Source organism: Suricata suricatta, chromosome X (assembly GCF_006229205.1).
Source record: "Suricata suricatta isolate VVHF042 chromosome X, meerkat_22Aug2017_6uvM2_HiC, whole genome shotgun sequence".
NCBI lineage: Eukaryota > Metazoa > Chordata > Mammalia > Carnivora > Herpestidae > Suricata > Suricata suricatta.
The window spans coordinates 110,900,958-110,918,516 of NC_043717.1; the positions used below are offsets into that span (position 1 = coordinate 110,900,958).

The window sequence follows — 17,559 nt, forward strand, 5'->3', positions numbered from 1 at the left end:
TTTTTTTTAAATATAATTTATTGTCAAGTTAGCTAACATACAGTGTATACAGTGTGCTCTTGGTTTCAGGGGTAGATTCTCGTGATTCATCGCTTACATACAACACCCAGTACTCATCCCAAGAATTGCCCTCCTCAAAGCCCAGCACCCATTTCCCCTCCCCCCTTCACCTCCCTCCATCAAACCTAAGTTTGTTCTCTATATTCAAGAGTCTCTTATGAGTTTGCCTCCCTCTCTGTTTGAAACTATTTTTTCCCCTTCCCTTTCCCCATGGTCTTCTGTTAAGTTTCTCAATTTCTACATATGAGTGAAAACATATCATATCTGTCTTTCTCTGACTTATTTAACTTAGCATAATACCCTCCAGTTCCATCCACATTGTTGCAAATGGAAGGATTTCATTCTTTCTCATTGCCAAGTAGTATTCCATTGTATATATAAACCATATCTTCTTTATCCATTCATCAGTTGATGGACACTCAGGCTCTTTCCATGATTTGGCTATTGTGGAAAGCGCTGCTATAAACACTGGGGTGTGTGTGCCCCTATGAATTAGCACTTCTGTATCCTTTGGATAAATTCCTAGTAGTGCTATTGCTGGGTCATAGGGTAGATCTATTTTAAATTTTTGGAAGAACCTCCACACTGTTTTCCAGAGCGGCTGCACCAGTTTGCATTCCCACCAACAGTGCAAGAGGGTTCCCATTTCTTCACATCCTTCCCAACATCTGTTGTATCCTGAGTTGTTAATTTTAGCCATTATGACTGGTGTGATGTGGTATCTCATTGTGGTTTTGATTTGTATTTCCCTGATGATGAGTGATGCTGAGCATCCTTTCATGTGTCTGTTTGCCATCTGGATATCTTCTTTGGAAAAGTGTCTTTTCATGTTTTCTGTCCATTTCTTCACTGGATTTTTTGTGGGGTGTTGAGTTTGTTAAGTTCTTTATAGACTTTGGATACTAACTCTTTATCCAATATGTCATTTGCAAATATCTTCTCCCACTACATCAGTTGCCTTTTAGTTTTGTTGCTTATTTCCTTTGCAGTGCAGAGGCTTTTTTATCTTGATTAGGTCCCAATAGGTCAATTTTGCTTTTATTTCCCTTGCCTTCAGAGACATTTTGAGTAAGAAGCTGTGAGTTTTTATTTCTTCTTTGATTTCTTCTGTGACCTATTCATTGTTTAGTAGCATGTTATTTAACCTCCTTGTATTTGTGGGATTTCCAGATTTTTTTCTTGTGGTTGACTTCTATTTTCATAGTGTTGTGGTCAGAAAAGTTGCATTTTATGACTTCAATCTTTTTTAATTTGTTGAGACTTGTTTTGCTAACTAATATGTGATCTATTCCAGAGAATGTTCCCATGTACCCTTGAAAAGAATGTGTATTAAGCAGTTTTAGGGTGGAATGGTCTGAATATATCTGCTAAGGCCATCTGTTCCAGGGCATCTGGGTGGCTTAGTTGGTTGAGCGTTGAACTCTTGATTTTGGCTCAGGTCATTATCCCAGCGTCGTGCGATTGGGCCCCGCATTGGGCTCCACACTGAGCATGAAGCCTACTTGGGATTCTCTCTCTCTCCGCCTCTACCCCTCTCCCCTGCTTACACACACTCTCTCTCTAAAAAATAAAGTCTGTTCCAGAGTGTCATTACTGTTTCCTTGTTGAATTTCTGTTTGGATGATCTTTCCCTTGGTGTAAGTGGGGTGTTAAAGTTCTCTTATTATTTGTATTCCTATCAATTAGTTCCTTTATGTTTGTTATTAACCATTTTATGTATTTGGGTGCTCCTATGTTGGATGCATAAATATTTATAATTGTTATATATTCTTGGATCATCCCCTTTATGATTATATAATGCCCTTTGTTTCTTATTGCAATCTTTGTTTTAAAGTCTATTTTGTATAAGTATAGCTACCCTGGCTTCCTTTTGACATTAATTTTTGAGGCAAGGGAAATAAAAGCAAAAATTAACTGTTGGGACTACAATAAAATAAAAGGCTTCTGCATAGTAAAGGAAACCATTAACAAAAATAATAGGCAACCCACAGAATGGGAGAAGATATTTGCAAATGGAAGATCCAATAAAGGATTAGTATCCCAAATCTATAAAGACGTTATAAAAATCAGTAGTCCACAATGAATAATCCAATTAAAAAATGGCCAGAAGACATGAACAGACATTTCTCTAAGAAGATATACAGGTGGCCAACAGATGAAAAGATGTTCATCATCACTCACCATCAGGGAAATGCACAATCAAAACTATAATGAGATATCGCCTCACAACTTTCAGAATGGCTAAAATTAACACAGGAAATAACAGATGTTGGCGAGGATGTGGAGAAAGGGGAACCCTCTTACACTGTTCATGGAATGCAAACTGGTGCAGTCACTCTGGAAAACAGTATGGAGGGTCCTCAAAAAGTTAAAATAGACCTTCCCTATGATCCAGCAATTACACTACTAGGTATTTACCCAAAGAATACAAAAACACTAATGCTATGTATGTTGCAGCATTATTTACACTAGGCAAATTATAGAAGCAGCCCAAGTGTCCCTCTAGAGATGAATGGATAAAGATGTGGTATATATCTACAATGGAATATTATTCAGCCATAAAAAATGAACTCTTCCCGCTTGCAGTGACATGGATGGAGCTAGAGAGTATTCTAATTGAAAACCTAATCCTAAATCAGACCTTTACTGTAATGCATAACTGCTAAACAATAACCCTTAACCCTAACCCCTCACCTTGACCATAACACTCTACCTAAACTCAGCCTTCAGTAGAAGTCTTTGAACTGCAGAACAGTAGGCCCGTACACTTATTCCAGGCCTAAACAAAACCCATGATCTGAAAAAAGAAAACAGTTGATGTGTATACAATGGAATATTAGCCATGAAGATGGAAATCTTAACCCAAACCCTAACCCCTAACCGCTAACCACTAACTCTAAGCCCTCACCCAGACCATGATTCTCATCATAAACTTATCCCTCTGGAGAGGTTTCTGAACTGAAGGACAGTAAGTTCATACACTCACCCCAGCCATAACCTTACCCTATCCCTTATTTCAGCCCTCTACTGAACCCTACTCCAAGATCTGAGGAAAGAAAACGTCCATATTACGCAGCCATAAAAAATAATGAAATCTTGCCCTTTGCACCAACATGGATGGATCTAGAGAGTATTATTCTAATCTAGAGAGTATTAGTCTAATCAAAATAAGTCAGAGAAAGACAAATACCATATGATCTCACTCATATGTGGAATTTAAGAAAGAAAACAAACAAGCAAAGGGAAAAAAAAGAGATACAAACCAAGAAACAGACTCTTAACAATAGAGAACAACCTGATGATCACCAGAAGGGAGGTGGGCAGGACATGGGCTAGAGGGGTGACGGGGATTAAGAAGGGCACATGTTGGGATGAATACTGGGTGTTGTATGTAGGTGATGAATCCCTGAATTCTACTCCTGAAACTAATGTTATACCACATGTTAACTGTACTGGAATTATAATTTAAAAAAAACCTTAATAAAGACCAGATCTACCCCTCCAGGGGTGAGGCGAGGGGGATCATGACCCCAGTAGTTCATAAACAGCTTCCATGTGCTTTTGAATCTCTGCTCTCTGTCTCCAGTATTTTCTAGTTTCCTGGGACTCTCATTCTTTTTCCTCTGGCCCCCAACCTGCTCACTTCTGTGACTGAGACAAGTCAGGGTTCCAAGTGGTAGTAGGACAGAAGGAATTTTTGTTTTAAAGCTTTCCTCCCTCCTGTCATGGAGCCAGAGCTCCCCCTGATGAAGAACATCTCCCTCCCTCGGATGTTCGGCTCTTCCAGTTTTCCCTGCAGCCACTTGTGCTGCCAAGGTGGTACTGCCTGGGCACTGCCCGGGGTCTGGGGTGTGACTTTCTGACTTTCCCTGAGCTTTAGGAGTTCTCACGCAGGCCAGAGCTAGACTTCTGGAGTTTTCTCTCCTCTGTACAACAGTGATCTCTTCCAAGTTTTAGGCTGCTTGGAGTCCAGTATGGGGGTAGTGGAAGGGAAAACGATGAATCCACTGCCGGTTCAGTGGTACTTCTGATTCGGGATTTTTTTTTCCTGATCCGCCTACTGATACTTACTTTCCAGCGTTCTAAGAGCTGCCCGGGCGTGTGATCCAGCTTTTCTAGTTAGGTGCTCAGTGAGAGACTCAGATTGTCTGTGCTGACCAGATTTTAACTGCATCTAGAAGCAATCCTTAGCATTTACCTTGAGTTTGGTAAATATATTTTATGTGATTATGGATATACTTGGGTATTCCTACTAGAGGATATCTTTCCTCCTATTTTTGTTTTTTCCCCCTCTCAGTTTTGGCCTTCTTTTGCAATAATTGTTTTCTTTTCTTCATCATTGCATTTTTTCCCGTTAACCTCTGAACTTACACACTCGCCTCTCTCCATTTGCCGTGTCCCCAGACACTCCAGCATGCATAAACTGTGGCCATCTAGAGTTGGTAATCTCTTCTGAAGCAACACAAGGACTTTAGAAAACTTAAATTTTGATCATACTCCCTGCTGACTTAATATGCTATTTTTGTAAGGTATTTTACTATTATCTTTTTAAAACTTTTTTTTATTGTGGTAAGACACATATAAAATAAAATTTACCATCCTAACTATTTGAACTGTACAATTCAGTGGCAGTAGATGCATTCAAAATGTGAAGTGGTGACTACTTTTCTGTTTTCTGTCTCCATCAACTTGACTGTTCTAGGTACCTCATTCTAAGTGGAGTCATACATTATTTGTCCTTTTGTGTGTGGCTTATTTTACCTAGTGTAATGTCTTCAAGATTCATCCATATTGAAGCAAAAGACTCATCCGTAGTGTAGCATGTCTCACAATTTCATTCTCTTTTAAGGCTAAATAATTTTCCGTTGTGTATATTTACCACATTTTCTCTATTCATTCATCCATTGATGGACGTGTTGGTTGTTTCCATCTTTTGGTTATTATGAATAATACTGCAATGAATGTTGTTGTACAAGTACCTGAGTTCCTGCTTTCAGTTCTTTGGGTATATACCCAGAGGTAGGATTGCTGGGTCAGATGATAATTCTATGCTTTATTTTTTTGAGGAGTTGTCATACCATTTACCCCAGTGGCTAAACCACTTTATATTCCCACCAGCAGTGCATGAGAGTTCCAACTTCCCAACAAAATCACCAAAGCTTGTTTTCTGGATTAAAAAAAAGTATATATTATAGCCTCCCTAATGGGTGTAAACTAGTATCTCATTGTGGTTTTGATTTTCATTTCCCAAATGATTAGTGATGTTGAGCATCTTTTCATGTGCTTTTTTGCCTTCCGTATATTTTCTTTGGGGAAATGTCTATTCAAAAGCCTTTGCCATTTTTTAAAAGTTTATTCATTTATTTTGAGAGAAAGAGAGAGCACAAGTGAGGGAGGGGCAGGGTGAGACGGAGAGAGAGAATTCCGAGCAGGCTCCACACTGCCAATGCAGACCCTGATGCAGGGCCCAAATGCACCTAACCCATGAACCATGAGATCATGATCTGATCTGAAATCAAGAGTCATACACTTAATGGACTGAGCCACCCAGGTGCCCCAACCTTTTGCCATTTTTGGTTATTTGCTTTATTGTTGTTAAGTTGTAGATGTTCTTATATAGATATATGAGAAATATGAATAGCAAATATTTTCCTCCATTCTATGGGTTATCTTTTCACTCCCTTGATGGCGTCCTTAAATGTACAAAATTTTTAGAGTTTTCATGAAGTCCAATTTATCTATTTTTTTCTTTTGTTGCCTGGACTTTTGGTGTCATATTGAAGATTTCATTTCCAAATCCAATGGTATGAAAGTCACTCCCTATGTTTTCTTCAAAGATTTTTATAGTTTTACCTCTTAAGTTTAGGTCTTTCATCAATTTGGAGTTAATTTTTGTATATGCTGTGAGGTAAAGGTCCTACCTTATTGTTTTGCATGTGAATATCTGGTTGTCCCCGTATTATCTGTTGAAGACTGCCCTTTCTTCATTGAATGGTCTTGGAACCCTTGTCAAAAATCAATTGACTAGATATGTGAGGGTTTTCTCTGTGCTAGCTCCTATTTCATTGCTTTATATGCCTGCCTAGTCCTAAATTTGTCATGTTCAAGGAAAGATCATTGTCCTGGCTATAAATGGTTCACTATATGTGTTCTGAATATTAAATATGTAGCAGAGTTTCTTTTCTATCTTCTAATATTTCTTAATATTAGTAGAAAATGTATTATATAGTAATTGACACTTTTCTTTAAGGAACTACCTCCAGGGGTCTATCCAGTGACTTTAGAGCAAGAGCCTACTTATGGAATGGTAAGAAAAAACCCTTTTAGGATATCAAGAGTGGGAGATATAGTTAAAATTCCCCATGATTTACACTAACAGGAAAAAAGCATGATATAGATAATTTAAAATGGAAGATAATCCATCCACATCCTTTCCTTGCATTGGATAAAGAAATGGCAGCCCTTTGAGATATGATGTCACAAAGGCTTTGTGAGACAGATAAAGGGGACAGAGAAAGGAACCCTAGAAATGGGGAAGAGATGGGATGTGTGGCAGTGCGACAATTTAGAGAAAGCTGTTCTAAAATTAATAGATAATCCAAAATAGGAATAATCAATATGCACATAATAGAGATTCAAGTATAACTTACTTTACATTCTTGGTTTATGAGTTAAGACCTACTGTCTGCTTCTGGTTTACCTCCTTTACCGCAGGGATTTTGCTGTTATTTCATTTTGTTTTGTTTTATTTGCCACTTTGCTGTCTGGGATCATTTCCACTCTTCATTAAGCAGGTAAAAAAGTGAAATTAATAAGGCTGACTTTGCTGTTGTTCAAGACTTGCAATGGGAGAAATTGTCAATATGAGCAGAATGTCTGGAAATTTTCTGATTTCAGGTTTTTCTTTTTTTTTAATTTTTTTAAATGTTTTTATTTTGAGAGACAGAGACAGAGAGTGAGCAGGGGAGGGACAGAGAGAGAGAGGGAGGCACAGAATCTGAAGCAGGCTCCAGGCTGTCAGCACAGAGCCCAACGTGGGGCTCAAACCCACAGACTGAGATCATGACCTGAGCCAAGGTGAGACGCTTAACCGACTGTGCCACCCAGGTGCCCCTGATTTTGGGTTCTTCATCCAACTTGTTTCTAACTCATTTTAGTCGATTATTTCTGTTCTGCCCATTTTGCAATGTTTTCATGATTTAAAATGTTTCTTTACTTGGTTAAAAGTTGTTTGCAATCAGCGGTTCCTCTTTTTATAGCTTCAGTGCACTCCATAAATGTCATGTGATATAATACAGTTAATGGAAACTGCAAAGTCATTCGGTCTACATAGCTTCAGCACCAATTAACTCATGTTTTTGATGTTGGTATTAATTTGGAAAAATGTTAAAAATACAGAAGATAACAGCCATCCATACCTCAAAATCCTGAATTACCAAATGTTAGTATTTTGTCACATTTTTTCAGATCATTTTTAATGGTATTTTACAAATAAAAGCAAAATCATCTTGCCACACTTCCAGTGCTAGTCACCCCCCATCCCTCCAGAGACAATGACTGTGATGAATTTTAAGTATGGCCTTCCAGAACATTTCCATTCTTTTACTATGGAAAAATGTATAGTATTATTTCATATGATTTTTTTAATTGATTACTTTTTGTACTTATTTTGTACTTATTGCCAAAAATTTGCTCAAAAGAATTCTGTGTATGCTCTGGGACTACGACTTTTCCTCTCATTCTCTCTTGAGCCTGTTACAGTAAGGACTCCGTCTGTCCCCATCATTCTCTCAGTCATGAGTGGCCGCAGTTTTACCAGGACCATGGCTGTCCCTCGGTCCACATCACGTCTTACCAGTCGTATCTGACACAGCTGACCGCTCTCCCCTCCTCCAACTGCTTTCTTTCCGCTTGATTTCTCAGACATCATAGTCTCAACCTGTTGTTCCTTTTCAGTTTTGTCTTTGCCATCACTGAATATTCGAGTGCCCCGCCATCAGTCTCTGAGCACCTTCTCTATGAACATTCATTCCCTTGGTGATTCCATCTACATCATGGCTTTAAACGTACATGTATATACTGACGATTCCCAAACTCGTATCACCAGTCCAGAGCTCTTCCGTGTTACCAATGTCTATGTCCAACAACCTAAGTGACATCTTCACCTGGATGTGTGATCGGCATCTCCAGCTGTACAGGTGCAACACTGAGCTCCTGGTCTACCCACAGCCATCCCAGTCACAGCTGATGGCAACTTTGGCTTTCTACGTGCTCAGGCCAGACACCTTGGAGTCCTCCTTTATGCCTCTCTTTCTTCTGCTCCATAAATGATTGGTTTATGGAATAGCTTAGATCAATCCACTCTGGGGCAACTGCCCCCCCTCCCATTTCTCTTGGAGTAAAAGCCAAGGTTCCCTGTGCTCTCTCTCTGTCTTCATATCCTGGCACTCTTGTCTTGCTTAGTTCATTTGGGGCACGGGACTTCTTTGCTGTTCTTTGAGCACACCAGGCACCCTCCCAGCTCAGTGGCACTTGCAACTTTCTGTGCCTTGTGATCACAGCACTATTTTCCTAGATACTCATTTTGCTCACTACCTTCCTTCCTTCAGGGATCTGATCAAATGAGTCCATTCTTGAGTACCCCATATAAATAGCACCCCACTATTACCCAAGGAGTTACTTTTCTGTCCTTATCTTACACTTGTCACTCAGCCAGCACATATTCATTAAACATCTACTATGTTCTAGGTACTATTTTAGGAAAGGGAATATAGCACTAATCAAAAGAAACAAAAATCCATGCCCTTGTGGTACATACATTCTAATGGTAGGGAGCACATACAACAAAAGAAGAAGGTGATGTGCTCTGAAGAAATTTAAGGCAGGGAAGAAGAAAAAGAGTATTGGGGTGGGTGTCCATCTTAAATAGGCTGGTCAGTGAGTACTTTATTGAGAGTATGACTCAGTCTTGAGTAGAAGCCTGAAAGAGGAGAGGGAATAGGTCATGTGAAAGATCAGTTCCAGAGAGAGGGAGTGGTCAGTGCGGAAGCCCTGAAGAGTGTCACGAGAGAGCGGATGGGGTCACCTAAGAGTCAGTGTAGATCTGCTGTAACGCAGCTGCGAGCAGTGAGCACTGGGACAGCCTGTCGTTCATGGAGCAGGGAGATGCAGAGGAACTTGCAAAGGAGGTAGAAAAGGAGTGGCTAAGGGGCACCTGAGTGGTTGGATCGGTGAAGCATCCAACTTCAGCTCGGCTCATGATCTTTTGGTTTGTGGCTTCGAGCCCTGCGTTGGGCTCTGTGCTGACAGCTCAGAGCCTGGAGCCTGCTTTAAGTTCTGTGTCTCCCTCTCTCGCTGCCCCTCCCATACTCTCTCTCTCAAAAATAAAATAAACATTAAAAATAAAAAAAAAAAACCCGAGTGGCCCGTGAGGGAAGAGGAATGCTTCTTGAAACACTCTCAGATTTGGAAACACCATACTCTCTTAGTTTTCCTCCTACCTCCTACCTGTTTTCTTTTAATTTTAGGGTTCTTAAAATATTTTTATTTGAATATAGTTGACACACAATGTTACATTAGTTTCAGGCATACAACTTAGTGGTCTGACAAGTGTATACATTATGCTGTGCTCACCACAAGTGTAGCTGCCATCTGTCCCACACATCGCTATTACAAGATCATGGACAATATTCTCTGTGCAGTTTTATGTAGACTCTTTATTACAAGGACTTATTCATTCCATTGCTGGAAGCCTCTGTCTCCCACTCCCCTTCCCTCATTCTGTCACTCCCTCCACCCTCTCCTTCTGGCGACTGTCAGTGTGTTCTCTGTATTTGCAGATCTGATTCTGCTTTTCTTTGTTTATTTGTTTTGTTTTGTTTTGTTTTAGATTCCACATATAAGTGGAACCACATGGTATTTGTCTTTCTCTGTCTGACTTATTTCACTTAGCATAATGCCCTCTGGGTCCATGTATGTTGCTACAAATGGCATCGGCTCATCTTGTTTATGGCTGCATAATGTTCCATCTTCCTGCTTCTCTTGTCTATTGAGAGACACATGGGCTGTCCACATCCTGGCAGTAGACCTAGAGGGGCATCTGACTGTTTGTATTAGTGTTTTCATTTTCTCTGGGTAAATACCCAGTTGTGGAACTACTGCATCATATTGTAGTTCTATGTTTAACTTTGTGAGGAACCTCCACACTGTTTTCCACAGTAGCTGCCCCAGTTTGCTTTCCCACCAACAGTGCATGAGGTTCCTTTCTCTCTGCATCCTTGCCAACACTTGTTGTTTGTTGTGGTTTTAATTTTAGCCACTCTGACAGGTGTGAGTTGATATTGCATTGTGGTTTTGATTTGCATTTCCCTGATGGTGAGTGATGGTGAACATCTTTTCATGTGTCTGCCGGCCACCTGGATGTCTCCCTTAGAAAAGTATCTGTTGCAGGTCTTCTCATTTTTTTAATTGGATTGTTTGGGTGTTTTGGTGTTGAGATTTATAAATTCTTTTTATATTTTGAATACTAACCCTTTATCAGATATGTTATTTGCAAATATCTTCTCCCATTCAGTCGGCTGTCTTTTTGTTTTGTTAACGCTTCCCTTTGCTGACCTCACAGCTCTTTTCAGTCTTCATTTGGAGTTCTCTGTGCAACTTCTATCATTAACTATATTTGCCAGTTAATATATTCTATAACACATAAAATACATATTTGCCAATCCACAAAAGAGGATTAGAGGAGTATTATATGATGCTAGGTATGTCTGTATGCTCGAAGTCAGTATGGCCCGAACCCACAGAAAGTAGACTTCCTAGGACTCCAAGGGAACGGGGCGGGGCTGAGATACGTCACAGGAAAGGACAGGCAGTCAGAAAGGCAGATTCCAGGCTAGGAACCAGTAACCAGATGGCACATGTTGTTAGTGTACAGAGCCTGAAGCAAAATGTGTGGATGGCAAAGTAAAAACTAAAAGGCTACTGCTTCGGATTCTGTATCTCCCTCCGTCTCCAACCCTCCCCTGCTTATGCTCTGTCTTTGTCTCTCGAAAATAAATAAATATTAAAAAAAGAATTAAAAACACTAAAAGCCTACGAAAAGAGCCAGGTTATGTCACAGATTCTTTCCTAACAAAAGTGAACAGAATAGGGCCCATTTCCCAGGGAGTTGGTGGGGACTGGTACTAAGTCATCGCTAGCATCGTCTGGACTGTGGAGTGGGGATCTGAGCCCTCCGGCGTGAGTAACTGCAGACCCGGGTGCACTGAGGATGCATACGCACCGAGGTTCCCTAGAAGGATCAGGTGCTCCATCTGGTCACCGCGTGGGGCGTCTCCAGGGCGCCGTGTCTTATGGAGTCCTGGAAGTGGCCCACGATCTCAGTCCTTGGTGGCTCCTAAGCAGCACTGTTTGTAAGGCAGGAAGTCGCATCAAGCCCTCTGTTCAGTCCTACGGGGCAGCAGCCCTGTGCCCTGGGGGGAGCTAGGGGCTGGTTCTCAATTGCAGGCATGGGGTTAAGACAACAAGAATGACAGGAAAACTTAACCTTAACCCTAAAACTTAACCTTTTTATCAACTAAAATTCTATTAGTCATTTTCACTTCTCCCAGTATCCCCTTGGGGATTTTTTAAGATCCAAGAGCAAAAGTTCACAATTTTCTCTGTTAAACTTCAACTTATTCCTTTGGGATCCTATCTCTAGCCTGGAAAGTACTCTTCTGAGTCTATTTAATATATTTATTATCCCTTCCAGTATATATGTTATCCACATGTTCAGTGGGCCTGTCCTCTACAGTTTCATTGATAACTTAGATAAAGAGAATCTGGAAGACCAAGGACACAGTCCTGCGCTTATCACCAGAAACCTCTCAGCAGGTCAACACATTAATCATTAGTCTTTAGCTACGGGTCATTTCACCAGTTTCTCACTTCCCCAGTTGTCCTTAACTGCAGCCCGGATTGCCGAGATTGTGAGGAAGAAGTGCAATAGATAAAGATAGAGAAGCAGCTGAGGATCCACTTAAGATGTTTAAACAGGGACGGAAAATGGCCAGTCTCATCTTAATAGCCCCGTGCAACCTCCTTATATTTGTGTTTCATTAAATGTCCTTCTTTCATGTTTTGAATATATTTTAAAATCTGTATACAGATGCCAAATTTTGTAAAATATTGTACCTTTTAAATATATACAGCTTTATTTGTCAATTATACCTCAACAAAGCTGGGGGGAAAAATCTGAGCTTATCAGGTCACCGGAAAGGTAATACAAACTAGAGAAAGGTCAAAGCAACAATTGATGGGGCATCAATTCTCAGCTGCAAATGCCCGTGTAGCTCCACCCGCCGCCGTTACCTGGTGTGCCTGCCGCTCTTCCCTCATTCCGTTCACCAGGAAAATTTCTACATGTCCTTCATGTTTAACCTTGAAGTCATCAAATCAAATCACAGGCCTGTACTAAGGCATTTCATCCAAGATACATACATGTTGTTGTATATTTAACATGTCCCACATCTACCTACAGACACCCCTTCTCTTTCCCATGAGGATTATTGGCCCTGAGATCTAGGAGATCTTTTTGTCATAAAGAGTCCTTTGAGGCCTTATTGGTAGTCAATTCATGCCTCCTTTTCAAGAACTATTCTTGAGGTCTTCTCCCATCACACCATCTCACTAGCAGTTCCTTCACCAATCTATTTTTCTCTCTGGCAGTTAACATTCCTTTCTGCTGACATTCATTGAGTGTGGCATTTACTCTCGAGGGGCTACTAGTGCTCCTCATAGTATCTTACTGGGAGAGCAATTACATGGTAATTAAGTTTTTACTTTTTGTTTGCTTTTCCTTTCAAATTCATAGGCTCAATCTCCAGTGGCAGCTCCGTACCAAATGACACTTCAACCCACGATTTATACCCAACCAGGCTTAAGGACTAGCAAACAAGGCTTCTATTCCATCCACAAGAAATAATGTATGTTTGAGCTCTCGTTGCTTAGGGCTTTGGCAGAGATGTACAATCACCAGAGGCGGGGCCCGTGTCAGAACACACTTTTACAACATGTACGTGTTTTGTGTACTGTTTGTCTCTCATAGGAGAAAAATGAATTCTAACATTTTCAGCATATAAAAAGACACCAAACCGTGCAGGCCTCGTCCTCTACAAATTTGTGTGGCTAAACCTCAACTGGGCTCCGAGGCTTCCTCAGCAGTCCTTGTACTCGTTCATGCAGCAAACCCAACCGTATCACAGCTAGAGAACAGCTTTGGCAGAGAAGTGGACACAGGCATGGAAACGTGGATGCATGTCGCTGAGGCAAATGGGAGAGTCACTGCTTCAGGGCATTGTTTTCTAGAAGTCTTTGCAGAGTTTCTTCCTTCAGGCTCTAGGTGGTATATTGTGTCCCCTAGTTCCTGAATGTTTGATTTAGGAGGCCTGACAAAGCTTCCAGTATTAGATAATAAGATTGACCAGAGGTTTGTGTAAAAATATTTGTAATTTATTTTATAACCACAAGGAAAAATAGGTAGAAATGATAAAAGACTTACATTTCTATCTCTCTTTCATGCAGGCACAATCCATGTAGAAGTACCAAAGCACAAATTTTCAGATTCAGAGGTGAAAAAGGGCGATGATCTTTCTACAGCCTGAACTGAATCTCACATCTGCCAAGTAAAATAAACATTAATTTGAACCATCGGTACTTCTGACACTCTTCAATTCAATGTGTTAGAGGTGATGCGCTCTACTTCTCTGGAAATTGTAGTCAGCCTTGAAATTGTACCCTGCAAAACTACCAAAAACTAAAGTTAATATCTTAATCTCCCCTCCCAAATAACACAGCGACCATAATTACTTTTAAACCGTAAGGCCCTTCCCTTCTGATGTGCGTACTACGGTGGCCCAGTATTTTAGCTCTGTCCCATTTTGTTACTCCCCCACATTAAAAGTGTCTGTATTTAGATGAGGCATCTGGCTAGCTCAGTCAGTAGTGCACGCAACTTGGGCGGCGTCACTTTGAGCCCATGTTGGGCATTTACAGAACCCATTTGTGCTTAGATATAGCCATGTGATTATAAATTCTTTGTTCGCTATCTCTTCTTGTATTGGAGTTATTTCCCTTTTCCTGAAGTATAACTTTTAGAAGCATTTAGTATAGCTATGCTTGTAATAAACTCAGTTTTTGTTTATCTGAAAATACCTTTCTTCTTACTCGTTATTTTTAAACTAAATTTTATTTTTTATTATTATTTTTAAAGACTTTATTTTTTCTTAAATTTTTTATGTTTATTTATTACTGAGACAGAAACAGAGCACAAGTGGGGGAGGGGCAGAGAGAGAGGGAGACACAGAATCTGAAGCAGGCTCCAGGCTCTGAGCTGTCAGCACAGAGCCTGCTCCGGGGCTCAAACTCCTGAACTGTGAGATAATGACCTGAGCCGAAGGGGGATGCTCAACCGACTGAGCCACCAGGTGCCCCCAAACTGCCAAAATTTTTCCCAAAACAACTGTTCCACTTTATCCTCCTGCCAATGTGTGAGAATTCCAAGGACTCAAACTTGTGGCCAGAAATTACTGCTGTCAGCATTAAAAAAATTTTAACGCTTGTTTATTTTTGAGAGAGAGAGAGAGAGAGAGAGGCAGAGCATGAGCAGGAGAGGGGCAGAGAGAGAGAGACACACACAGAACCTGAGCAGGCTCCAGGCTCTGAGGTGTCAGCACAGAGCCTGACTCAGGCTCAAAGCCATTAATGTGAGATTGTTTCCTGAGCCAAAGTTGGATGTGTAACCAACTGTGCCCCCCAAGCGCCCCCCCCCCCCGCAGTGGTTCATGATTAGGGAGCATGGAGCAAAGTGAGAGCGAAATACCCGCTAACAGCACCTCCCCCCACCCCAGATGGGGTATGTGTGATATTCCTTGGACCCTCCTGGCTACCCAATAACAAAGGAAAGGGGTTTAAGTGCTTGCCATGGTGATGTGGGAAACTAAGGCAAGTGAAAAATTAAGTTCCCTTACTGCCTACAGCCCAGTGACAAGTCCTTGAAACCGGCAGAGTGACCTCCCTCTAGGAGCTCAGCCACCTCTGTGATGACACTTTGCTGGGGGCAAGAGGGAACCTTGGCCTAACATTACCCTGACCCCCAGGAAGCTGTCAGTCTACTTTAACATGTAAAAATTCCTTTGGAGGGGCGCCTGGGGGGCTCAGTCGGTTGAGCATCCGACTTGGGCTCAGGTCATGATCTCACAGTTGGTAGGTTCGAGCCCCACGTTGGGCTCTGTGCTGACTGCTGGCTCAGAGGCTGGAGCCTGCTTCGGATTCTGTGTCTCCCTCTCTCTCTGACCCTCCCCTGCTCGAACTCTGTCTCTCAAAAATAAATAAAAGAAAAAAATTAAAAATAATTCCTTTGGAAATTTCCTTATCTCAACTCCCCTAAGGTACATGCTGGCAATCATACTTCAAGCTTCTGGCCCCCTGATACACGTCCGAAGGGTCTCATGACTGAGGTTTTACCCAATGGTAATAAGTGGTGTTTCTCAAGCGACAGCTAGCCCCTCAAGGTCCTGGAAACCTTGCTTTCCAAATTCCTTAGAGACTTTCCAACCTGAGGGTATATAAACAGTTACCTGTCATGACCCCAGTGCAGCTCTTCCTGCCCATGAGTCCTGTCCCATGCTTTGATAAAATCACCTTTTTGCACCAAAGATGTCTTAAGAATTCTTTCTTGGCCCTTGACTCCGGATCACCCCACCATCACCCCAAAACTTTATCAGTTCACTTTTAAGGTTCTTTAGTTTGTCTGTAAACTATGGGTGATAATAGTCCCTGTCCCACTGAGCTTGTGGCAATTAAATAACATGACTCAGTGACTGGCACATAATTAGCTTTTGATAAATGTTAATCGCTATTATTCTTACATATGTATCCCACCTAAGTAAGGGAACTAACATCCTTTATTCCTAAACGAGCTGGCTCATGGGAGGGTTTGTGTGAATGGATGAAAGACCGCTTCACTGGAAAGCACTCCAGTGTAAGCAAACGCAGAAACCAACAGGGTGGTCAGTTGTTAGAAAGAGACCAAAAAAAATTATTTAGGTCTGTATGGCACACTTGCTTTCAAAGGGCTGTAGTGGTGGACGACGTTGGGGAAGTCCTTAGGGCTGGAAGTCTCGGAAGAGTTTAGGATTTTGTATATAGAATAGAAAGCTTTGAAAACGTTTGTGTTGGGGTGGCAAGATTTTTTTTTAATTTATTAATAGTTTATTGCCAAGTTGGTTTCCCTATAACACCCAATGCTCTTCCCCACAAGTGGGGGTGGCAAGATTCAGATCAAAGGTGGCTTTCGAGAAAGGTTGGTGCAATGGGCGGGGCATTTATTAAAATCAGGCCAATGGCTCCACCCGGAAACAAGTACAAAACCAGTCCCCGTTGAGGGCCAGGAAGCTCGCTGGGGTGGTGGGATCAGAAAGGCACCGACACCAAGGTCCCTGATGGCGTCTAGGTCCCGGATTCACTTTGTAGCCGAGAGGCGGGATCGAGTCGTTTTAAAGACCATTTTGAGGGTGCTGCCTGTTCTGGCGCGGTACTGACGATCCAGCCTGATCTCTGATTCCAAGGGCCCTCGAGTCCTCCCACCCACAATATTCGCCAGATCCCCTTTCCCGGAGTTCGCATCGGTTCTACCTGCAAAGCCAGCATCTCCCTCGCGACACTTCGTCGCTTGTCACTCACCTGCTCGCAGCCAATCAGCACTCATAAGTTTGGCACCTCCTCCTCCTAGAGAAAGGGCGGCTACTCCCTGCGCGCCAATGAGCGCGCAGACTCACAAGGGCGGGGCGGGTCTGCAGCTGTGAGCAAGCCAATCAGGGACCACCGGCGGCTGGCGGCTCGAGAGGCGGTTTGTCGCGCGCTCGCTTTCCCAAGATGGCGGCCTCTAAGGAAAGCTGCGGGTTGGGAGAAGTGGCCACGGGGAATGGCCGGCGGCTCCACCTAGGGATTCCTGAGGCCGTGTTTGTGGTAAGAGCTCGCTGGTCCTCGGGATCTTGGCGTTAGGGTCGGGCTACCCCTTCCTTCCTGGCCTCCACCCCGGCCTTGACTACGGGGGAGGAGTTGAGGTGATGTACCTGGGAGAGAGATCCCCCTTCGTCGGCTCTCCCCTCCGCGCTGGGACCCTCCCCGGGGGAGACGCGGCCCCTGAAGGGAAGGGGGCGCCGGGCGTGAGAACTGTGGGGCGGGGCGGCCTGAGGGGCCGCCCCCCGGGCCTCGGGCTTCTCCCTTGGCTGCTGGGCAAGCGGAAGGGGGAGGCGGCGGGAGGCCAGAGAGGGACCCCGCCTGCAGGCCGGAGCGGCTGACGGTTAGTTGGTGGCTCAGGGTACCGGGAGCAGGCGAGACAGCTGGTGCTGCGGTGTGAAGGCCGGCGTTTCGAGCCGGCGCGTTGAAGGCGCGCGGGGGCCTGCCGGCGGCGAGGGGGAGACTGACGGGCCCGTGGCGGGGGCCGCGCGCGGAGGC

The 17,559-nt window shown here is 42.8% G+C and overlaps 2 protein-coding genes across 4 annotated transcripts in view; both read left to right on the forward strand.

Moving 5' to 3' along the window:
- The window catches only part of LOC115284059 (phosphatidylinositol-binding clathrin assembly protein-like), a 39,911-nt gene extending 26,156 nt beyond the window's left edge, over window positions 1-13,755 (forward strand). The window contains exons 14-16 of one of the 3 annotated variants that reach the window (XM_029930636.1): window positions 6,311-6,367; window positions 12,914-13,025; window positions 13,624-13,755. In XM_029930636.1, the coding sequence (XP_029786496.1) occupies window positions 6,311-6,367; window positions 12,914-13,024 (168 nt within the window). In that variant the 3' untranslated portion in view covers window position 13,025; window positions 13,624-13,755. The remainder of the gene's footprint in view (window positions 1-6,310; window positions 6,368-12,913; window positions 13,026-13,623) is intronic. The other 2 variants (XM_029930637.1, XM_029930638.1) reach the window with 2 other exon arrangements.
- Window positions 13,756-16,934: 3,179 nt separating this feature from the next.
- Window positions 16,935-17,559, forward strand: part of VBP1 (VHL binding protein 1) — a 19,193-nt gene continuing 18,568 nt past the window's right edge. Inside the window, exon 1 of the mRNA XM_029930884.1 lies at window positions 16,935-17,067. Coding sequence (XP_029786744.1) covers window positions 16,975-17,067 — 93 coding nt within the window. The 5' untranslated portion in view covers window positions 16,935-16,974. The remainder of the gene's footprint in view (window positions 17,068-17,559) is intronic.